General features: G+C 48.2%; 1 protein-coding gene across 5 annotated transcripts in view; it reads left to right on the top strand.

The window, feature by feature from the left end:
• SH3GL1 (SH3 domain containing GRB2 like 1, endophilin A2) overlaps positions 1-24,337 on the top strand; it is a 49,338-nt gene that overhangs the window by 21,566 nt on the left and 3,435 nt on the right. The window contains exons 1-9 of one of the 5 annotated variants that reach the window (XM_043536072.1): positions 2,516-2,621; positions 11,914-11,982; positions 12,081-12,153; positions 13,023-13,166; positions 15,682-15,815; positions 17,182-17,340; positions 17,967-18,070; positions 20,864-20,988; positions 21,521-21,574. In XM_043536072.1, the coding sequence (XP_043392007.1) occupies positions 11,974-11,982; positions 12,081-12,153; positions 13,023-13,166; positions 15,682-15,815; positions 17,182-17,340; positions 17,967-18,070; positions 20,864-20,988; positions 21,521-21,574 (802 nt within the window). In that variant the 5' untranslated portion in view covers positions 2,516-2,621; positions 11,914-11,973. Of the gene's footprint in view, positions 1-2,515; positions 2,622-10,613; positions 10,701-11,913; positions 11,983-12,080; positions 12,154-13,022; positions 13,167-15,681; positions 15,816-17,181; positions 17,341-17,966; positions 18,071-20,863; positions 20,989-21,517; positions 21,575-24,337 lie in introns of those variants that run through there. The other 4 variants (XM_037885827.1, XM_043536070.1, XM_037885829.2 and 1 more) reach the window with 4 other exon arrangements.

Below are 24,337 nucleotides of genomic sequence, written 5' to 3'. Positions count from 1 at the left end.
ATCTTCAGGAGTAGACCAGGACCCAGTCTCTTTCCCTCTTTAAGACGTTTCTTCTGTAACCTTAACGTCCATTGAAGAACCCCTTCATTGATGTCTGGTTTGCTGCTCCTCTCCCTATAAACCAAAGCACCAGTTCTGGTGAACCAGTGTTAGGAGGGGCATTAAGAACTGCCACAGATGTGTTTGAAATGCAAAGGGAGTGTGTGGAATAGAGTAGTATTTTTATGATTTCTAGACATGTTTCCGTAACGCATTTGTCCAAAGGTACTTATGATATTAGTCTCCACATGAGTTTGCACAAGAACGTTACGAGTGCTCAAATAGATAAAAATGAATGGAATTATTCCTACACTCAGATGAAGGCAGTGTAAAAAGCAATTGCATGAAGCTAAGGAAGGAAAAGTTTAGCTTTGATAATAGGGCAGAATTCCTAATATGAGCAGTTTGGCAGTGGAATAGACAACCAAGGTAAATGGTGAAGTTGCAGGGTCCATAGCTACTCAATGGCAGCGTAAATAAGATAGTAACAGGAACGAAGTAATGAATAAGCTGCAAATATGCTATGGCGAGATCAGGCTAGATTTTCTAGCACTATTCGCTATCTCCTCAATTCCTCTTCATTGTTCCCTTCCTTCTGAAGTGAGGTCTGAGAGGCAGAGAGATCTAGTACAGCGACCCCCAAATTTTACAGGTTTACGTACCCACCTCTTCAAAAAATTAAGTGACTGGATGGACCGTCAAGCTCGTGTGGTATATGCACCACTGGGGGTACAGGTTGGGAACCCTGATTTAGTGTTTGTCATAAACCGGGCATCAGGAGACTTGGGTTCTGTTTTGTAGCTTTACCACCAGCCAGTTGTGTGACCGTAGGCAAGACATTTCTCCTTCAACCATTTGTCTGTTTAGATTGAAAGCTCTTCCAGGCAAGAGCGCTCTCCTGTGAGGTCTATGTACAATGGCCAGCACAATGACGCCTCAAGGCATTACTGCTATACAAATTAATTTTTTTGATCTGTGAATTGCAGACAGGTCTAAGATGCTCTAGCTGTGCAAAGCCCCCAAGCACGGGGGATCCCATGGGCAATTCCTCGCTAAAACTAGTCTTAGAATTATGTTTTTCTTCTTTCCTCTCCACTTACTCATAAGTTCTGTAGTAGTTACTTATCTCTTATTGTGCAGAAATAATGCTCATAACTTTGTGCGCCTTTAAAAAAGTGGGTAATGATTGGTGGAAATTTTGTCATACATATGCTGATCTTTCATCAGACCAATTCACTCAGTGCCACCCAATAACTTCCTTCAATTCTGTGTTCTCTTGGTGACTTACCCCTGAAAGACTTACTGTGACGGGATCCCCGGGGTGCAACCTGGGACTGTAGGATCGCTGCACCCCTTTTACTCACCATTCTGGATTGTCTCTCACAATGCCTTACTGGGGGTGGCAAGCAGTAAACCCCTCCAGGTGTTACCACTCAGTACAAACGCACGTGGAGCCCCACACCCAGCTAGATTGCATGAATGCTCCCAGAGCCATTGATGAATCGCACAGAGAAAGGCACCAGCCAAATCCCTTCCAACCCCCCCCCCCCCCCCCCCCCCCCGGCTCCCAGCCTTGAACCACCGGAATACACTGTCTTGCACTGCTCAAGACCCTTTCTTGAGCAATGCATGTTTATTCATTGGTTCACCACTTCCACAATGGAAAGTGGACATGCACCAGTCATTGTAACCTGAGCAGATCTACCAACCATTTCAGTCAAACTCACTGGTAAGGATAAATACTAGATAGGCAAAAAGTCAGAGCAGTTACCAAAATAAAAGATAAACACACAATTGAAATTCTCAACCTATAGACTGGGCAGAACATAAGTTCAGGCATATCTGGTGGGCATTGCTGAGTCACTAGGCAAGGTTGAGCAATTCCCCTGGTGTGGCCTTGTCCAAGTGCGTCACTGAATTGCAACTCTCTTGCTGGACAACGGCTGTTGATGGTGGGTCCACACCTGCCTGGGCATTGATTACCTCCCTTGTTGTTGTCTCTGGGGATCTAATATCTGCGCAATACCCCAATTCACAGCATATTTTAGTGACAACCATATCCATAACTTCATGTGCACTAATAATCTACATATTTAGATAGGCTCTGATCTGCTGAAAGCCCTTGTTCTTTCCCCTTGATACCTTACGTGGCATGCTTTATATGAATCCTAGAATATCAGGGTTGGAAGGGACCTCCCTGAGGTCCTCTAGTCCAACCTCCTGCTCAAAGCAGGACCAATCCCCAACTAAATCACCCCAGCCAGGGCTTTGTCAAGCCGGGCCTTAAAAACCTAAAAAGTATCACAGTTATATGATGAATATGGGGGTTACAGGGCCCTCCCCCAAGGGACAGAGCGTCACGCTTACATTTTTGAAGCGTCTCTGCATCTTCAGCTATGTGCACAACCTAATGTTCTAGTAAATTTAGACTAACCTAGATGAATGCCTTTTGATTCTTGCTTTATTTCCAGGCACTGCACCAGGTCGGAAGGTGGCAACTGACCTTTCACAAGACTGTCTGTGCCAAGACTAGGCCATGGAATCTCCAAATCAGACTTGGTCTCTGTGTAAACACCCATAAGGTTATCACTGCATACTTACACCCCTCGGGAGCTCGTTTTGCTAGGAGTCTTGCAAACCATGGTTCCACTGCCCAAAGATTAAAGAGGCAGAAACTTGGCAAGTCTGGGAGCACACCCATGTTTTCCAAGAGCCACGCTGGTGCTGCGCTGTGTAATTGACTCCAACAGTGCCCTGCAAGGCTCATTCAGAGCGTGCTATAGAAACACAATGCACTGCAAGGTCAGTTGGGAACCCTGTGGGGTGATCACCAAGACTCCAGCTGTCCAATACCATAATAAAAGGTACATTAAGGTTGTGGTTGTGAATGACAGTGCCCATTACTCCAAATCTATTCATAGCACCAGAGTAAATTGTTGCTTGGGTAAGTGAAACTCGAAACTGTCCAGTCTGCCATTGTTGAAAATAACGATGGTGCGGCTTCCAGTGAAGACCTGAATTACACGTAGTTCTAAGGAGTTTTCCCCTGCTGAACTACGCTAGTAAGGGTGGCTTTCTTGAGCATTCATGTGAACAGCCCACAGAAAAGCATGTGTTAGAGGAGAATTTCTTTTCTTAACCACTTGCTGTGTCTCTACTGGGCTTTCCTGTTCTAAGCATATTGATCTTGGACTCAAAACATTGTAGCACCTTGTGGGCTGGCTTTTCCCACACCACTTCCTCCCTTTCTATTGGGCGAGAGCAGGTTGTGGTGGTGGTGTGGGTCTATTTTATTTATTTATTTATTTATTTAAACTTTCCTGTTGGGAATCAGTATTCACAGAAGCTGCTTAGGGACCAGGAAGGCTTTGATCCAGGATCCAGAAGGATAACTTTCCATTATAGTGGGGACATTGTTTTGAATTCAGTGGTTGCATGTGTTTGTCCCAGCAAAAGAATTAGTTATTGGAGGGGGCTTTCTGAGTGGGGGAGGAGTGGCGGGAAGGCAGAGTGATGGCCTGCAACATCTTAAGTTAATTTTAAATTAGAAAAGTGTGAAATCACTGCCATGAATAGTTTAAAAGAGAGCAAAACATCAGAAGAATCAAATATGTAAAACTACGAGGAAAAGTTGTACAGTAGCAAGCAGATCAAAATGGCCTAAATTTCAGAACTGACGAGTGATTTTGGGGGGTCTCAAGTTCGGCACCTAAAAAACCTTACCCACCTCTAAAGGCCTCTAAGTTCAGACAGCAGGTGCACAGCCCTTTGTGAGACTGGCCCCCTTTATAATGTCTCAAGTTGGGTACCAAAAACAGACACCCCCAAAATCACCAAGCAGTTTTGAAAATTTCGGCCAATGACTTAATATAAAAATCACACTCAAACAACCGTTTTTAAGGTCTTTAGTCCTTCTGCTCTGGCATCCTTCCTCTGGTGGCAGCCAGTACTTGGATGCTCTTACTAATGACCTAGTCCTGTAAGGAAAATCCTGTTGCTCTCTGAGGGGTGACCATTCCCCAAAAGTGGAGGCTATATACCCATGATCTCTTCTAATGTTTGCTGCTGCTGGATGTATTTGAGCACGTCCTGGGAGAACACGTGCCAGGTGGTGGAACGTGTCCTAACACACCTTTCTAGTCACTACAGTGTGATTGGGTGATAATGAGAACACAGCAGGTGCAGCAGAGACACGACCTAAATATAATCCAGGGAATTTTGGAGGGTGTGTGTATGTTTCAAAATGTTGTTGTTTATAGAAACTGTCCTGGCATTAGTGGGCAGGACAAAATGTCGTCAACTGCTTTATAGAGTTAACACGCTTCCTCATTTCTCCAGTTTGTAATTATTGGATGGATCCAGAACAATGTACCAAGTATTTCCCTTTTGATCCTTTCTCTTGCAAGTTGGTTGCCCTCCACCTGAATAGCAGTTGCATAGACTGGTTGAGTGAGTGAGTGGTGGGTTGTGTGAGATCCGAACTCTTTAAAATGTCTTACCTCACATAGATCTACTTGGAGATGTTCCCATGATTCTTTAACTCCAGACCTGCCTACTCACCCCCTCTTACTCCTTTGACTTAGTCCAAGATCCTATTGCAGTAATCAGCGTCAGATATGGACTGCCCATTTCTGAACATCTTCCCCCACACACAGTCCTTCCATTCCTTTTAAATGGCAGAAGGAGACCTTGACTGTTCCGATGCCCACCCTGCTCCGTAAGGAAAGTAGTGGAAGACCCCATGACTTGGTGCATTTAAAAGAAGGCTGGACAAAGCAATAGGGAACATACTGCCAGGAACAGTCCATCGCTGGCAGGGGATGGACTAGTTATGACCAAACGAGTCTCTTCCATCTCGGATACCTAGGGGCCAGGGGTGACAGTGGGTTTTGAACGGTGGTGCTCATGTCCCTCTCTGGAGGTGGGGAGCTGCAGGAGCTAGACAGGGTGTTACACTACACCTACCTGTCATTTGTAATCAAAGCTCGTCGCTATCTCGGCCATATTTTTAATTGTTAAATCTTTATCTAAGATTTGTGTGAGGTTTATTTCCAACCTTTTATAATTGAGCATGTCTGGGTCTCTTTTCTCCCTTCCTTTTGATTTGCACTTCTTCTGATGTGAGTTTCACAGCCCTTCAGGGAAATCACCTATCTTGTGCTGGTTCATGGCACGCAACTTTATCGCCTTGTGTAAATACTTGCTGTAAGAAACATTCCATCTCTGCTGCTGCAGGAAGGCTGGGTGGCAGATGAGGGGTTTGGCTTTGTGCTGCACGTGGCCCAGTTAGTACACAGCTGCAGCCCAGCTGTGTGCTAAAGGCCACGGGCTGTGCAGGTCCGGGTTACCAGCTGCCTGACTGTCCAGCGCCACGGGGTCCGGCAGGCCCCACGTGGCGAGGTCCAGGGCTGCCTGCGTGGCGGAGTCGGCGTCGGGGCTGCCAGCCTGCCCCAGGGTCGGGGTCTGGGCTGCTGCCCTGCCAACCGGCTCCACTTTGTAGAGGGCTTGCTGCTGGGCCCTGCTGCTGGGCCCCCCGCTCAGGGCTCTGCTCCTGGCTCCACTTTGTGGAGGGGTCTCTGGGCGAGAGGCGCTGGGCATAGGGGTCTGTGGGGAGGAGTCAGGGGGGTACGCTGTGGCTCTCAACCTGAGGCACAGGTAACATATTGTGGGCTGCAGTGTGGCCCACAATGGTAAAGAGGTTGAGAACCACTGGCACAGAGGATAGACAAGAGCCAACATCCACTACATCTTTGGTCAGTATCTTAAGAGACTCGGCAGTTCCCTGCTCCATCTTTGACTTCTCTTTCTCAACAGGGATTGCTGTCATGCCCATTCCATATCAGGCATTGGTTGATCTAATGTAGATGCCTCCAAGCGTCAGTGACCGCCATCCTTGCAGTTCAGCTCAGCCAAATCAGAGTGTAAAGGGATCATTTGTGGGCGCTTTCCTCCGTCTCCTCCACAAGCAAAGAGACAGTACTCTGGCCAAGACTGTGCTACTCTTCTCCCTGTCACTTCTGAGGGGGGAGAAACCTTCTCCCTGCTAGACTTTGCAGAGTCCCTCCAGGTAGTCTGGCTGGAAAGACAATGTGGGGCTTATAAATTTGGTTTCAAGTTAGACTCTGAGTTAAGGCTGCTGCAGATTCAGAAGCTTGTTTTCTTCTTGAGTCTATCACAGCTCCATTTGGGGGGGTGGGAGTTAGTGTCTCGCTTCCCGGCATGCAGCCTGACTTGTTCTTTCCTTGGGAAGCAGTAGCTCTTTACAGTATGTTCCCTCATCCCTCCCTTAAGGAAGCCCCCCCAGTTTAATTAGTCATCAGGGAGGCAGTCTCCATCTCATTCTTCCCACCCAGCAGGAACACCAGTAGGATTTTGTGAATGTTAAAAGGAGGATTAATTTAATCTGTGAGTGAGGAAAACTCTCCCTGCTCTTGGCGGGTTTTAAAACCTCCAGAATCACTGTGGTGAACTGTGTGTTTTGTATGGCATGCACTGCCTTCTTGACTACAATAGGAGCTGACCTCATTGGGGCTATTGCAGCTTCTTGGGCAGAAAGTCTGAGTGGGTGGATGGGTAGGGAGGAGACTCAGGAATGGAACTGCATAGAGCTAGTCACACCCTTCTCAAATGCATTAAAAAATAATAAAGGTGTTTCTACTTCTACAGCTGCAGCCTGCATGTGCATTGTTACAGGTTTCTTATGAGGGTTGTTTAGCTGTAATGATTATAATACAATTGTCTTATCCATTCCGATTTGGTGAGTGTGAGAGGTGCAGGAAAGGCAGCCTGGCTGCTGGAAATGTACATCTTGGCTCTGCCAGTCCAGAGACCCATCCTAGGTTGCCCATTGTGGTGGGGGAATGGAGGGCAGAGATTCTTGTTTTCCCTGCTTCGGAGATAAGCCTTTAGTCTTGTTAGTAAGGAATGTCTTCATCTTTCTTCCTGATTTAGTAGTTACCCTGTGGAAGTGTGTGCTGGGGTTCTGAGCTGTGGCTGTGCAAAAAAGCCCCCCCTCAAAAGGCAACAAAAAGTCAAGTGCCCTTTGTTTGCTGCTAGCAAGTAGATCAGGGAGGACACCTCCATGCAGACACCCTGGTCTGGGTCGGTGGCAGGTAGAATGTTTTCCAGGCAAATGACTTGGCTCTGTTTGGAGTGTAATGGGCTTGGTCAGAGCCCCTTCCTAGGCGGACCTTCTCCCCACCTGTCAATATCCCAGGCAAGCTGATTCCATCATCTTCACTATTTCTGGCTTTTCTCTGTGAGAGTGGAAGCAAAGTAAATAGGGAAAAGCTTGATTGCATTAGATGACAATTGCTCAGAATAGCCTGCACACACTTTGAGGCTGGATAGTCTGGTGAGATTCCCCTTCATGATCTGGATCAACATGATTTACAGGTACACAGGAATCTCACCTGGCAAGTGTAATTTCCAGTTGAGAGTCATACTGGGTGGACTGGACAGCAGAAGCCTGAGCCACTCCCCCAGTGTTTGGAATGTCTGTGGGTTAAATATAGCAACTCTGGTCTGACTAGTGTCTCCAGCCTTCTTCAGAACCACAGCTTCCCTTCCTCCAAAAAGAATCGAGCTTCCAGTTACTGAAGCTAGGCCCAAGTGAGGTTCCCTTGTTTGTCAGTGTCACTGAACTGTTGTATTTTTTTTTGCCTTGTAAGGATTTATCCTGCTGCTGTTGATCAGCATTGTATCCTTTTGGTACAGAGGTGCTGCTTGATCTCCAAGCATTTCTTCCCTGGAGAGATCTGTGCTGCCCTCTGTAGCTGTGAATGGCCCGATGACACTTCCAAAATTGTAAATATCAAGGAAAGAGGGAGATGCATCTCTTGCTTCTAGTACTTTGCTGCTGTTGATCCTGGTTGTCCTCTGATCACAAACCTTTAGTATCCAGGTTCCTTATCTATACCCCTGCAGGCTGATACTGAGAACCATTTGAACCTTGCAGTATCCAGTTTCCTTTCTCCTTCCTGCTAGCCCTGGTTCTGAGGTCTGGGGGTTCTTTGGAACTCTGAAGGTCCCTCCCCCTCGCTACTGTAACAATCATTCCTCCTACAGGTCTTGCAGGACAGCCCCCATCTCTTTTTGCTAAGCACCCTGGGGCACCATTCCCTCTGGAGCCTAGCACTGCTAAATCATCTGAAGCAGTGGTTCTTAAAATTATTTGATCAGGCCCCCTTTTTTTTGTGTCTGAAGGCAGAGCGGAGAGCAGCAGCTGCTGGCTGGGTGCCTAGCTGTGAAGGCGGTGCGGTGCCAACACAGATCAGAAGTAAGGGTGGCAATGTGAAAAGTGATATTCGCCAATATCACTTTTCACAGCAGACTTAGCTCCCCATTGCCACCTACTTCTGCGCTGCTTCTGCCACCCCGGGGGCTGACAGCTAGAGCCCCACTGCCTCCCGGTGAGGGATTAGGGGCGGAGAGGAGGAGAGCCCCAACTTGTGTGGCGGGGCTCTGGCTGTCCCCTTTATTTCCTCCCCATGGGTGTGCATGGCCCTTCTGCAGGAGCCCCAGCCATCTGGGGCTGACAGCCAGAGCTCTTTTTGAAAAAAAGAAAAAAAAGAGAAAACCACAGACAAACAACCAAACCACAGCTTGCTCTTCCCTTGACACGTTCCTGTGCCTCCCTTGGGAGGCCTGCCCCATAGTTTGAGAACCACTGATCTAAAGAAATCACTTGACCCCCTTTGCCATTAAGACAATGTATATTGTCTCCTCAGTGGTTTCCACTGCTATCAGCTCAGAATCCGAATGGCACTGGGAGGAAAACGTTCCTTATATTTGGACTGCAGGGAAGAATGTTATTTTAGGTGGATTTAATAAAGACTTTTCGCAAGGTCTTTCTGTCTGGACTAGGGTGAGCAGATGGCAAGTGTGAAAAATCAGGAAGGGGAGTGTGTGGGGGGTACGGTCGGGGGGGGAATAGGCACCTATATAAGACACAGCACTGACTATTGGGACTCCCCCTATAAAATCAGGGCATCTGGTCACCCCAGTCTGGACAAGCAAATGGGAGCTTTCTCTTTTACTCAGACACCTCACCTGCTCACCCATCTTGACTTGGGCTCCAAAGACACCTTGATAAATGGATTTAGGTTTTGCTGTAGCTTCTTACAGATCTTGGTGTCCTTTGCTTAGAAACTAGGGTTGGTTTGGTTTTTGTTTTTTTAACTTCCTACAGCAATGCTTGTTGGTGAATCCCCCAATTAGTGTGGCAAGGGATTGTGGTCTCGGGATTAGAGTAGGGCTCTATCAAGAGGCCTCTGTTCTATGCCCAGTTATTCTGATTTGCTGTGTAATCTTTAGTTAGTAATTTACATACTCCTCTGTGCCTCAGTTTCCCATCTTTAAGATGGGAATAATACCTGCCTCAAAACAGGGCTGTGCAGCTTAAGAACTCACAGATTCTTGAATGAAAGACCGATAGAAGCACAAAATATTATTTCTGTGTCTTCTAAGGCAAAAGTATGCTAGGGAAACCTTCACAGGGATTATTTTTTCCCCTCTGAGGAAGTGAAAGAACAGCACACAAGCATGGGCCCTTTCTAACCTGAATGCAGAAGGTTTTTCATTTTAATTGCAAATCTGATACATGGCGGAACTCTCAGTGAATATAGCACTTTACAGAACTGCCACCCCTGGGAGTTTAATGGGGTTGTTCACTTTTTTTCTTTGCTTTCCGATGTGTAAAGAAGGCCTAAAAAAATATGCATGCAAGGTCTGGTCTTCCCCCTTATTTTGCTGGAGGACTCACTGGAGATGTGGCATGGATTGGGAGCGCTCCCAATACCCTGCATTGAGGAAAGAAGGGGACTAAGATCCTGTCCCTCCACCTTCTCCCAGTGTTTAAGTTTTACATGGGTGTTGGTTTTAAAAGCTGCTTGTTTTTATTATCTGAATCAAAACCACTTCCCTCTCAATTAGGCTTCACTCCTCATGGCGTTGCCTTCCTAGTTTACTGGTAAGCCAGAGCCCTGCGGAGACTTGCTTTTTTCTTTTCTTTTTTTTTTTTTTTACATAAGGAATGCAAAAGAAAAGTTTTTTATTTTTTAAAAACGCAAACCTTCCAGCCCCCCTTTACATTAGAAAGAGGCACAAGCTCAATTTCTCACCCTCTCCCCTTTGTTTGCAGGTCTTTTGAAAATGTTTTTGTTTTGTTTTTTGAAGCTCAAAAAAAACTCTGATCGCCAGTGACCCTTTGTATTTTAATATTTCTTGGTGTACGGTGCGTCTCCGAAGGTCCTGCCCCAGTGTTTGTACAGTGCCCTACATGCTTACACTGCTCTAAATATTTACTAAAGCGAAACCTGTTAGAGGCCATCAAAGGGCTACTATTTTTTTTTCTGTTATGCAACCTCTTGTTACCATACTGTGCTGCTTAATATAGGGGGACTGGAATTTTCCTGACTATTAGGTGACCATTAGCACAGATTTCACTGTCACAAAATAACTGTTAAAATACTCAGCACTAGACTCTGCAAGTGACTGCACGGCTGTAGCTCTTCTCTGTATGTAACTCCTTTGCAGGTGCACCATGAAATGTCCTACCTACGCCCTTTAAGGTTTGGCATCTATACAACATGAGAAGGGATAAACTGCAACCTACACCTAACCACCAGGAGAGAATCCTTCTGCACTTCTCCTTATGTATGGTCTGTTTGCTGCTGAGGTTCCCCTTTGCTGTAATCAGGAGAACTGACGTTCCAAAGCGAGGTGGAAGCAGCATTGTATCCTGCTTAATATTTAAACAAAACTTGATTAAATCTTGCACCCACCCTTCCCAAACAGCTGACTTGAAACAGTTGATTGTTGTAATTTCGGAAGCTGTATTGTGGCTTCTCCAAGGCTAGGAAAATGCAGTTTGTCCGGTGATCTGAATGACTTGACTTTCCTGTGTGGCTGCAGTTTTGAAGGTGCATTTGAAGATGCTGCTGGCACATTAGCAGCTGTCTTTCTCGAGGTTCTGTCATGCACCCTGTAATGGAACCTCGAAGCAGCGTTACTAGGGGGTGGTAACACTGTTCATTTAGGCCAACCTCACTGCACCCACAAGGTGCCTCCATTCTTCCCCCATGAGCTCCCTTCTATTTCAGGGGCTCAGTGCTACCCACACCCTCTCCCTCTTTTCAGGGGCTCTGTGTGCCCCTCATTCTCCCACCATGCCAGGAACTCTGCACACGTATGCCAGGAGTTCGTGCTTCTCTTCGCTCCATAATTCTGTGCCCCATTACTTCCTTCCCCCACCCTGATTATTTCTCTTCTGTCAGGGAAATAAGGTATTTGCATTGTTGACAGGTTAAATTCTGTTGGGCGAAGGGGCAGAGATGGATTAGAGGTATTAACTGGAAGGTGTTAACAGATGCCACCAACCAGTTCCTTAACCTAAAGACCGCTGGGGCTTGAAGCTGTGGCTCAGCTAACCAGATGGTAGGGGTTCTGCATGTTCTCAAAAATCAATGGGGTCATGACCATTGCCAGGGACATTCCAGCCAATCAGTTCCGACTTTCAGGGAGTGTTCGAAAGCTATCCCTTGGCATACAAGCTCAGCCAAAAAAGAAAAGAAAAGAAACCCATGAGAGAGTCTCATGGAAGCGCTGACTCTAACCACCAGCTTTTGCAGCTTCAAGGAATCACATCTCTTTGTGGTGTTTCCCTTATAGCTGCCTGACGCTATTGGGCCACTAACTGCCACTGAGATTCAGTGGGTATAAGGGGTGCAGGTTCAGACCTATAACTTGTAAAGTTGGGGTAGGCTGCTTTTGGGGTCTGCCTCATTCTGGAGTAGAAGAGCACGGTCGGAGCTGTAACGGGATGGCCCCTAGCGTGACTGACACGTCCCTCCCTTGTTCGCTGTGTCTCCACAGCTGGTCAGCGAGAAGGTCGGTGGAGCTGAAGGGACCAAGCTCAATGATGACTTCAAAGAAATGGAAAAGGTGAGTAGGGTAACAGACGGCTCTGTGTGCCTCTCCGCGCGTTTCCGAGGCGGGTACTGACTGGATTGCACTGCTGTTGGGTCATCTTCTCCCTGCAGAAAGTGGATGTTACCAGCAAGGCAGTCACAGAAGTATTAACCAGAACTACAGAATACCTGCAACCCAACCCAGGTAAGCGCCCACAGCCAGCCCTGCTCTGCCAGCATCCTTCAGGTGCTCCTCCCATTGCACAAGGGGAGAGAGGCCATTATCGCGCAGAGAGTGGGAAAGCTCAGAAATGCCAGCCTATTTGGCTTTGGGGTGGCCCCTTCCCAGTGGGCTACTGGGTTATAAGCATTGCTGCCTTCTACTGGAAATATGCTGGCCCAGCTTGTGTGACAGCCATGTCCTCCCCTTCCATGAGCAAGTAGAGTTTCTGCTTCTAGCAGAGCTCATCTTTGGGGCCCATGTGAACCTGAATTTAAATTTTGATGTCACCCTGTGTAACCTCTCTAGACAATTGCCAAGCGCCAGCTGGAATAACGCCCCTGTCCAGCTATGTTTCACTTGTTCAAGGGCAGCCTCCATCCTTGTGATGTTTTCTCTGAGCCCAGAAAATCAGATTGACTGTCAAATAGTCACCCATGTCCTTTGGGTTCAAGATGCAGCAGACGGGCTACTGACTCCAGGGTGTTTGGGAACGGAGTTGTCTCCTATGAGGTGGGAGGCGAGTATGTCACAGTCATTCCTGGAGCCTGACTGCCTTCCTGTTACAGTCCAGTCAGTCTCATTGACTCCAGCACACCAGGGATTAACTAGAACGACAGGAGGGCTGGTGAACTTCTCTTTAGACCTTGTTGGCGAGCTCTGAACTATTTTCTGATTGCTGTCTTGGAAGGGGCCATTTTTTAGAGCCAGCGATATTTCTGGGAGACTAAAACAATAAGCTTTCTTGGCCAGTGAAGTAACTTTGGGGGGGGGGGGAAAGCTGGCAAACAGTCACTGCTTGCTGGCCAAGTCCACTAATTGCAAACACAGATGTGTCTGTCTCTTTGTGCCAGCTTCCAGAGCCAAGCTAACGATGCTCAACACGATGTCGAAGATCCGCGGGCAGGTGAAAAACCCTGGCTATCCACAGTCGGAAGGGCTCCTGGGGGAGAGCATGATCCGGTACGGGAAGGAGTTGGGCGACGAGTCCAATTTCGGTAAGCGCTCCATTGGGCCGGCCAGCCCCTAAGTGGGCTGATAGGCAGTAAATTCCTGTTACTGGGTTTCCTTAAATCTTACTGACAGGTTTCAGAGTAACAGCCGTGTTAGTCTGTATTCGCAAAAAGAAAAGGAGTACTTGTGGCACCTTAGAGACTAACCAATTTATTTGAGCATGAGCTTTCGTGAAGTGAGCTGTAGCTCACGAAAGCTCATGCTCAAATAAATTGGTTAGTTCTTAAATCTTACTGTAAATCACTGACCTGGTCACATGAGTCAAGTGGAGAAAAAAAGGAAACTGACCGTGCAAATACGGAAATGACATTTCACTGAGGTCAGGAGTAGGATTAGGGGATGGCAAAAGCACCTCTTAAAGAAGTAGTGTATGCAAACCAAGCTCCTGATATGCCTTGTTAGACTCTTAACCCTGCCCCCAGCCATCTTTCTGCTGCTTTAATCTGCTTTCAGGTGTCTTTTAAAGTCCTAGCCACTGCCGCCTCTAGTGACCCAAACCAGCCATCACTCAGTGCTGTGGAGTGGATGCATCTACAGAAAAATGAGCTGGAGTCTAGACTGTCTCACAGCCGACAGTTCTGTGGATGATCTGAGGTTTGGCCCTGACCTTGCACGGAGTTGAGCACGTTCTAGGAAATGCTGAGCACCCTCTGCTCCCAACACCTCCTGGGAAGTGCTCAGCACCATGCAGGATCAGACCAAGTTTGTATTTCTAGGGCTCCCTGGTGCGATGGGTGGCGCATGTCTCAGAAATGAGCTTAGAATCCTTATTAATAGTACTGATATAACTCAAGGTAGCCACTTCTGCAGCTCCCCCCATTGTAATGAGCGCCTTGCATTCAGTCACAATCCTCTCCATACCCCTATAAGCGTCATCCCCATTTTACAAGAGGGGCACAGAGCATTTAACTGACTTGCCCAAGGTCAGGCAGGGAATCTGGCAGAGCAGAGTCTAAAACCTATAACTTTGAAGTCCCAGTCAAGTGCCGCCTCAAGAGGCAGAGTTCTCCTGCTGACTCAAACTGAGCAAATTCGACATGGAAAGTAGCGAGGGAAGAGATCAAGATCCCTACAATGCAATTTTAACTGCAACTAGACTCCGAGGGGGTCACAGCCAAAAAAATCTTTCCGCGTGGTATTGCCTCATTCCCATGAAGCAAGCCATGCGTGACTTGTGGGGATGTGGGGGCGGAGGAATGAAGCCATTTGATGACAGCAGTATTAATCCACGAAAACATTGCAGCCTTCCCATGTGGCTGGGTTCAGGACGGCTCACAGCTGTGTGATCACTTCATAGCATGGGGCGGAACGTTCCCTGATCTGGAAGATAAAACAGTTAGGTTTTTTGGGGAGTGGCTGTACTCCAGTGATTCCCTGGCTAGCTTTCTCCTTGGCTGGAGAAAACATTGCTACAATACAGGATCTGAAAAGTAGTAGGGGGAAGTAAGTTTTAAGAGGACCCTATAAAACATAGCTACCTTAAACAGCCTCTCCTTTATAAGGACACCATCAGGTTTAGAAATGTATGTTTTAATAATGCAGCCTTCCCTGTGTTGCGGTATCTTGGGTTATTAACTCTGAAAGAACTTTTTAGAAATGGACTTTTTGCACATTTTTGTTTTAGCTGGGGTGATGAAAATAGATTGAAATTTACTATAAATAAATTTACTTTCATATTCTCTTGCCCTAGCCCGGTGCTGAAATGCTTGGGTTGCAAACACGGCAAGAGATCGTTTATTAATTCGTAATTGTTTCCCTTGGAATTTTAAAAAACAAATCACAGAAGCATTTCTGTTCATCTGACATTATTAGCTTGTCAGACTTTAGACACCCTGGCAGGGGAAGGACCATAGGAAAAACTGAAAATAGAAAGGTTTTGTACAAACCTATTTTATAAGATCTTTAATTTTGGGTGTAAATTGAACCTAACAGTAATAGATTTGAGTTAACGACCTAAGCATGAATGAAAAAAAATGAAGAAAAATATCTTGGGTTGCTGCCAACATCTGGGGAAATTTTATTTTAAAAATGGATCAAAATGCCTTGAGACTAATCCGAAGACTTAGCTGGGGCCACCGTAGCATTTGCCCTTCCTGTAGCACCTTGCATCAGAGAGTTCCAATCATTTTATATAGAGACGCCTTCAGGATGTCTCAGACCCCTGTGAAAAAGGTAGGCATTTTCCGTATTTTACAGGTGAGGACCGTGGGGCACAGAAAAGTGAAATGAGTTGCCAGAGATCACACAATCTGTGTCAGAACTGGAAATAGAAGCTAGGAGTCCCAATTCCACACCACCTGCTCTAACCACTAGGTTGTGCTCCCTCCCTGTGCTACTCCAGTTGATCCAAATGAGAACTTGTGGGTGTTTGATATGTGACTGGGGCTCGTGCATGCTGAGTGTCTCGGCAGAGCGGCTCTGCATGCAGCTGCCATAGACTCCGGCTTTAACTGGCTGGCTCTTTTTTTCTCTCTTTTCGCTTTCTTCTCTCATGTGCAGGTGATGCACTTCTTGATGCTGGTGAAGCTATGAAACGATTGGCTGAAGTGAAAGACTCGCTGGATATTGAAGTCAAACAGAACTTTATCGATCCTCTCCAGAACCTGTGCGACAAAGACCTGAAAGAGATCCAGGTAACTCGGAAGATTTTTCTCTTTCTCCCCACCCCACCTACCCTTTTCAGACTCTGGCCTCTTCAGGTTTTTAGCACCTGAAGTAATGTCCAGTATCACTGCAGGACCCGAAGTAGACTTGCACAGCATCTGGTTTTGTTACCCTGCGTTTTGCTTGCTTTCTCTGTGTTTTCATTGGATCCACTCGCATTTTCCTCTGGTGTGTTTAATATCCCCTGCCACCGCCGCTGCTGTTCCTTGACCAGCCCATGACGGGGGGATGTTTCTTGCACCAGTTTCCAGATTTATTCACTCACACGCTAAGCTACCTTCATAACATCCTTTAGATCTCCTGACTTACGTTGTGTAGCTACAGGTACTTCGATTGTTTGCATTGTGGATTCCTGAGACTGACAAACGGGGACATTGCCTTGCGTGCATTTTATAAGCCATTGATCAGCTTTCAGTTCCAGTGTCCCACTATCCTGAAATACAGATCTAGGGCTGCATGTATCTTTTTCCTGCTCACCTACGTATCATGAGAAGCCCAGAAACAACCCCACAAGGATGTTTTATCACAGCACTTCTCCCTGCTGAGGAGGTCTGCTCATAGCTAGCCCGCACCTTCCTCGCGTTCACAAGAGACAAGGCTCTTGAGCGCCACAAGGTTTTGCAGCGGGAACCGTTGAAACCTATATCAAACCAGTCAAAATCGCATGAGAACAGGTTCTCGCTTACAATGTGACCTATATGAACTGACTCCCGAACTAGCTATATAACAGATTTACTGAGCACCCGCAAACTTGTCAGGTGCCATACAGACAAATTAAGACAGACGTGATCCCTGTCTGCTTTCAGCCTCAGAAGAGAGGTGACGAGCCCAGGGCTTGTAACTGAAGTGTTGTATCTAAAGACTCTTGACTGCCCGGCGGAGAACCGAAGGCAAGGGGCCAGCTGTGCAATTCTCCTTTAAAAGTGATTTATGGCTAGCAGACCCATGCTGAACTGAGGCAGTTTGGTTCCCCTCCAGTTTATGAACAGAAAGGGGGGTGTGGAAATGTACTTTCTTGCCAACTTTATGGCTGTTTCCAAACAATGAAAAAGAAACCATAGTCACAGCAATCATAAATCCTCTGCTGAACTGGATCCAAGTAGTTCCCTCATCCCCCGCACTGCTCTTCATTCCTGACCTTCAGCATCCCCTGTGGAGCATTGCACACTGCGATCTGTAGTCTGCGGGGAGCCTGTCTGAAAGTGATGCCAGCAGTTGCCTATTCTGGGTGGTGGGAGGCTGGGTTGTTTGGTTTTTTGCTGTGTTCATTGGGAAAAGTTTGGGTGCCCCGGCCTGTGGTTTTAGTTTAACCGCTCATAACCCTTCTCTCCCAAGCACCATCTTAAGAAGCTGGAGGGCAGGCGCCTGGACTTTGACTACAAGAAAAAACGTCAGGGGAAGATCCCGGACGAGGAGCTCCGCCAGGCCCTGGAGAAATTTGAAGAGTCCAAGGAAATAGCTGAGACGAGTATGCACAACCTCCTGGAGACTGACGTGAGTGTCCCCTAGAGATCACTGCGCTCTTCCCTCTTCGCTCGTCTGCGCACTGCTCGGGCGCTACCTAGGCGGCAGCACTGCTGTATTTGCGTCTGGGGCAGCAGGGGCCTGGGTGCGTTTATCGGGGGGCGGGGGAGAGTGTCTGGTGCTCTAATGCTCTTAAAAAATGACATCGAATCTCCTGTCATGCCCCTTCCATTGGGCCCCTATTGTGATATTTCCATTCTGGGTCCCCCCCTTTGCAAATGCCCTTCAGTCCTGACCCTGTAGCCCCCTCCCTGCTGATGCAGTCCAGGGCTGAGACTGATAATTCTGCGAATGAGGCAGTGTGGAGACTCTTCTGTGTTTGGTCAGGACATGGCTGAAACAGCTCATTCAGTCATGATGCAAAACGTCTGCTAAACCCATGTCCTCCGAGGTGCCAAGCTATCGGCCACTGTCTCGCTGAGCCTTAGCGAATGACTGAACTTTAAGGTCCCTAACTCTTAAGACTTCTCTCTGCATGTAAATTTCGAGCTGCTTTTCGCATGTTTCCCAGTGTGGGTGTAAGCCCCCAGTGGAGCAATGGAAGTCTCCTGTAGTAGCGTGTGAAAGCCACTCACTGCAGTTTATGACCCTTGCAGATTGAGCAAGTAAGCCAGCTCTCAGCCCTGGTGGATGCCCAGGTAGATTACCACAGACAAGCAGTGCAGATCCTGGATGAGCTTGCAGAGAAACTCAAACGCAGGTGAGGCTTCCTAGGGCCACTGTGGATCCTGTGGGAGGAGAGAAGCGTGGTGGACACTGTAACTTGGGAGCTAGGGGCCAGAAAATATCTAGCTTCTTCCTCTGCAGTTTATTCCCTGGCAACAGAGGCTGTAGGAGCCTTTGAGGGTAGCTTTATCACTGCATCTCTTAGCTTTCATGGTGAGTGATTTGTGTCTGCATGATCAGTTTTCTACAAAAGGCACTTTCTGGCATCTGGTGTGAAACCTCCCTGCATACTCCCTGGGTTAATAGTTTCTTGCCGCTTTTGGCCATCTCTGGATCAAAACGTAAATGCTCCCAATGAAATTGAAGATGCAAGTTGATTCCTTCTTGAACTGGGGGCCAGGTAGGGGGAAAGGCTGGGGAGCAGGGCAGAGCACACACCGAATCCTGTGTTCATGTAAACAATTGCAGCTCCTTAACAGGCCACTGGTGTTGGATGTGGGAGTTGTGGCCAGAACGCTGTTGGCATTTCTGATTTGATTCTGTTTCGACTCAGTAGACCCTGCCCCCTCCGTTATCAAGAAGATGAACTAGCATTATGCAAATACCTTTGAATTAGCCCCCTCTGGCTTCCCTTGTCATCTGAATGTCTGGCTCTGTGTCTGATTTATTACAGTAGCATCCAAAGGCCCTAATCTGGATCAGGGCCCCATTGTCCTATGTGCTGGCCCACATGGTTGGACAAGGTCTCTGCCCTAAAGACCTTGTGATCTATTTAAAGATGGGACACAAGCAGGCGGCAGAAAGGCGGAGAGGAGGAGGAGAACAATAGTAACAGGCTGGTGACAGCCACTAAAATCAAGCACAATTCCGCAAAGCAGAGATGATGGATCTTGGTGCCTGCTTGGGTGACTCCTTGTTTTTCAGTAAAGCCTTGCTCTATCCTCTGTATACGTTAGTGTGTCTCTGTAACCTGGGCTGCAAACATGTGACTTCCATGTGCCCCCTAGCATGTTGCAGATGGAACCCTGGAGCACAGTCTTGTAAATGGAATACAGATTAGTGTCTGGTGTGGAGGAACAGGAGGAAATGCATTCCCCAAGTGACTCTGCACTGGGGCTCGGAGGAATCCTGGCCTGGGCTGTGGAACCTTTACTGTGGCTGTTAAAAGCAAGAGGCTCCAGGTTTAATATCAGCCAGCCATAAGGATCTTCGTGCAGGAGCTAATTCTGCAATCCCCCTGCTGTTCCCAGTTTTTTCCCTTAACCCCCATGTAACTTTATTCACACTCCAGTCACATGCACCTTCTTTTCAAATGAGTTGTTAAAAGATTCTGTCCCCGGTGTGGTGTTCAAATGTGTTTGGATTCCTAGGCATACTTGTTAGGCTGCTCTGCTGGAGGGGCTGAGTCATGAAAAGAGCCTGAAAGAACTAAATATGTGTAGTTTTGCCACACTGGGATGCAGTGTGGTCTAGTGGTTAGAGCCCCCGGACAAAGTCTCAGGAGACCTTGGTTCAGTTCCTGGCTCTGCTGCCACCGTGCTGCATTGTCTTGGGCAAGTCGCCCCCCCCGTGCCTCAGTTTCCCCATCTGTAAAATGGCAGTAATGATACTGACCTCTCTTTTAAAGCACTTGGAGATCTGTTGATGGAACGCACTAGATAAGAGCTGGGGGCTTGCGTTGGGCTGCCTGCTAGGGTATCTCCCTCAAGACATGTTCCCCAGAAATCCTGCAAAGTAGTGTGACTGTTCTCCATCTATTACTACCTTGTGTTTGAGTTCCTCCTTCATGCATGAGAATTGATGCGCGCCAAGTAGTCTCTGGTTTAAATTAATATGGGCAGGAGTTGGGAGTATCCTGGAAAGTTAGAGAATGCAAACTACTGGAACAGTGGCCTCTGCTGGCCAAAGAGAAATAATGCTCCGAAAGCAGATTCCCTTTAAGGCAAGAGTGGTGGGAATTTGCCCTCGCTTCCTGAGAGAGGTAGCCGGGGAGCCTTTTCCAGGGCAAAAGCAGATCTCTGCATGGGGGGAAGGGTGAAAATAAAACCAGTCAGTCATGCTGTGGGACTCAATTGACAGATTTCATGCCAGTGACTCCGGGGAACTGGATTCCAGAACCAAACTGGTCTGGCCAGGTGAGGCTGAGGTAGGAGCAAGGCAGATGGGAGAGAACTGAATTACGTGTAACTCATCTAGACGCTCCGGGGGTTGCAAGGCCTTGTTGTGTAGGATATGACCCCTCTCTTCCCCCAACCAGTACACAGACTCTTTGTGAATCTTTGTGGTTAGTAGAGACCTGCACACAAACCTCAGCCTCTCCGAACCCTTGGTTCAGAGCTTCATGTGTTAATTTCTGTGGCGTGAGCGATGTTGTCTAACCTCCCAGGATCTGTGTAGCATGTAGACAGATCTGGGTCTGAAATGGTGACGGTCACAGTCTGAGTCTTCCATCTGCATGGGCACAATTGTGGTAGGGGATATTCAGCTTTCATCCCACCTGTCCAGGGGATGATGTGCGAACGGGGCAGGAGAGGTGGTTGTGTGCGTTAACCTCAGTGTGCTAGGTGAGATAAGGTCCCTGCTCTGAAGAGTTTGTCATACAAGGTGGGTCCTAATGTGGTATTTCCTTTGAAATCAGGGTGAGGGCATCACAGTCCCTGGCCAGGCCCCTTACTGTAGTTGGGGCCGGGGCCTGAGCCAGTTCCCACTGACCAATGGAAACTCAGCCAGGGCAGCGGGATGAGTTGGCTGCTGCTGCTCGAGTCTCTCGCTATAAACACAGACGCAGCTTCGCTCTGACTTCACCCTGTCTCTGTTGCCTCTTCAGAATGAAGGAGGCCTCTTCACGCCCCAAGCGGGAGTACAAACCTAAGCCCAGAGAGACGTATGACTTTGGAGACGCCGACCAGTCCAACGGAGGCTTTTCTTGCAACCCCACCCCCAAAGTCTCAGGTAAAGACGTCACTGGTGTGCGGTGCCTGCTGTCACAGGTGCTTTGTAGGCGCTGGGCATAGCAAGCAGCATTGGGAATGGAGGGGATTTGCCCTCTCGGAGGAGACGAGAATGTTCCTGTGCTGGATGTGCCGCAGACGGCCCAGGAGGTGGCAGAAATGTTTAGAAGCAGGGGCCCTTTGCTATCCTGGCCCACGCATCCTCCCTATTCTTGGCTTTGGCTCTGGTGCGAGTGGGACCATTTTCAGCCAGTGCCGGCTGGCTGCCTCTCTCTGTTCTGACTCTGCAGTGGCCCACCTCACTTAGTGCCCTGGGTTGTCATCTAATCGCGGTCTATGAGTGGTGGATAGGAGAAATCGTGTGTCGTCCTTCCCTCCTGCCCCCTGCACACTCCAGCCCCTGTAATTGACCTAACTCAGGCTGTAGGATACCATATCCCTCCCCACTAACAGACCCCTCCCTTTTGGGCTGTACCAAGGGATTCTTTTTTTATATATTGGTTTTAAGCATGTCTCTTTTTATTTGGAAGCAGCTTCCTCCTCTTTTCGATCCGACAAGCCATCCCGGACCCCCAGCAGGAGTATTTGTGAGTTCCCCTCCCCCACGCTGCATGCAGTGTGCCCTCCCTCTCTCTTTCTCTCTCCTCACTCCTGCTCTCACATAAGCTGCCACTTGGCGCCACTAACACTTTGTCCACCAAATAACTCATTCTGGTTTTAGTCTGTCCACTAAAAATCTTTGATCTAATTCTGCCCTTGCTGACTCCTGCACATCCAAGTGACTTGGGTTGTAACTGAAGGAAAGATTTGGGCCCTTGTCTATTTCATTTTTATGGACAAAATGCCTGGAGTGTTCCCCCCCCCCAATGAATTGGAAGGAAACATTTATTTTGTGGCCTCTTTCCCCTCTTCCTCCGCCGGCGCGCCCACCCCGTTTTGTCCATAGAAATGTTTCTGGCCATAAAGGAAATCTTACACACGTGTTTGAAAACAAGTTGCTGTTACATACGGCCCATCCAGCAAATACTCTGCCTCCTTCTTTCACTCCTCCTGGAGCTGTCACAGTCACGCCAACGCAGCCAGAGGCCAGTTAGAAAGCAAGGTGCACTTGGCATGCCGTGAAAGTTTTGTAGGATAAGGGAGAACTGGGGGGCGGGCTCAGCGTGGCTCTGTTGAGGTGTTTCTGCAGTTACTTTCCCGGGTGATGGGAGGTCCAGGCAGGAAGTGGTGATATTGAGAAAGGGGAGAAGATCGGGTCTTGCATTTCCCTTTGGGGCGGGGAAGGTTCAAGCAGATCTGTTTGGGGAGGTGCTGGAGTGGTTCTTGAACCTGGGTGCACAGTTCAGACAGGTGGGAGAGTGGGGATGGAGAGCCTCTGCTTTTGGAAGGGGTGGTCTGGGTTACTGGGGAAACAGAGTAACAGCATCGAAATGCTGATGGGGAGTAGCCTTGCCTGCGGGTTGTCAGTTCAGAGCCCTGTGTGGTGGAGGAGAGGACTGGGTACTGAGCACTCAGGAAGGGATTGTGTTGCGTGGCCTGACCCATGCTATTCACTTCAGTATGGGGCTGAGCTGTTTTGCCTGTGGGAAACCTTTGCTGCTGGGAAATGCAGAGTTAATTTGGAAAGTCTCTTCTGAAAAATAAACCTGCTGCAGCTTGTGGTGTTTCCTACCTCCTCTCCCAGTGTCTGGTTGTTCCTGGCTGTAATATCCAACTACCTGGGGTGGCCCCGGTCACCCCATCCGTTTGGAAAATCCACTGAACCAGCTGGAAGTTCCCAAGTATCGAGTGGGAAGTGGGGCTACGGAGATGATGTGTTCCCCTCTCTTGGATTCCACTTGCTGGGTTACTTGGCCCCTTGTAGTGCAGTGGGAGTCTGGGCCAGTGTACGGGACCCTACAACAACGCATCTCACGCAGCCCGCTCCTGGAAAGGGTCCCAAGGGTAAAAGCTGGACTCCAGGTGATGAGGCAAATGTGCTTGAGAAACGGATTCTGAAAGCCTTCTCGTTTTTCCTCCTGGCTTTAGTGAGTTTGGTCAAAATCCCGCTTTGCCAAATGCCCCAGATTCCCATTGCCTGTGTATGGGGAATGTGTTGTGGCTGAAACATATGACTGAAAACTGGGGGATCTGGGCTCTACTCGCAGCTCTGCCAAAGAAACTTTTGTGGCCTTGGGCAAGTCTCTTATTCTTCAACCTTCCCCTCTGCTGCTTTTGAAAACCCTATAAGAAGTGCTGCACAAATGTGAAGCCTCTCAGAGATGCTGCTCCTTCTGGGGGACAGCAGAGGGGTTTGTCCATCCAACCCCAACTGCCCTGGGTGGTGTATTTTCTCTCGCCGAAGCGTGGGAAGGAAAAGGCTCTGGGAACTGAATAGGATGGTAGTGGGGACCCATTTCACCTGTATTTGAAACTGCAGCTTCCCCTGCCCTCTGCTTGTCTGTCAGTAGCCTCAGCACAGACACCAAGGACTGACAGGGTTGCGGAGACCCAGAGGAGGGTGTCTGCCTCGGAGTTGATGCATATAGATAGGATGGAGCAGGGTATAGGGGACACTTTAACTACTGTCATCCATACTGGATCTGTTCGACTAAACAGAGGATTGTGCTCTCCAGGGCTGTTTACTTGGGCACTAAAATTCACAATTCACCTGAAAATTAGGGTGGAAAATTGGTCTGTGGGACAAGGGGAAGAGGTTAGTTTAGCACCGAAGCTGCTCCATGATCTGGCTTCGCAGGCCAAGATTTGAAGAATCACTAGTGATGTTTAGGGGCCCCACTTGACACACCTTTAAAGGAGCCTGATTTTCAGAGGGGCAAGTGCTCGGCCCTTTCTGTAGATCAGGCCTCTGGACGATGTTTCCAGATGAGCACCGAATCATAGAAGCACCCGAAATCATAGTCCATCCTGGCCCTCTGGGCTGTAGGCTCCAAGTTCTCTCCGTTACCATCCAGTATTGAGTCTAACCCAGTCACCAACTAACAGATTAACTGACCGTTGGTTTCCCTACGGTGATCATTAAAGTAGTAACACTCTCACTTCTCTCTCTTTCCCAGCGGGGATCGTTCTGGCTGGAGTTTAACCGTCTTCATTGACGAACTGGAGATAGTTGAGAGAAGAGCAACAAGCAGGCTCAGGGGGCTGGAGGGACTGACTAAGAAGGGATAGATTAGGAAGGCAGAAAGGCTAAGGGAGGTTCGTGAGGCTACAGCTTGGTGTTAACTCCTTTCAAGGAGGGAGAAGTAACTTAGCGTGGTGCATGGGATAGCAGGAGGAAAAGGAAAACTTGGGCTGGAAATTCCCTGCTATGCTGTGGATTAGCTGCCAGGGGGAGGGTGGGAGCCCCCTTC

The sequence above is a fragment of the Chelonia mydas genome, chromosome 25 (genome assembly GCF_015237465.2).
Source record: "Chelonia mydas isolate rCheMyd1 chromosome 25, rCheMyd1.pri.v2, whole genome shotgun sequence".
NCBI classification, from domain to species: Eukaryota; Metazoa; Chordata; order Testudines; family Cheloniidae; genus Chelonia; species Chelonia mydas.
The sequence above is the reverse complement of the archived record's forward strand: the minus strand, read 5'-3'. Positions and strand labels throughout refer to the sequence as shown.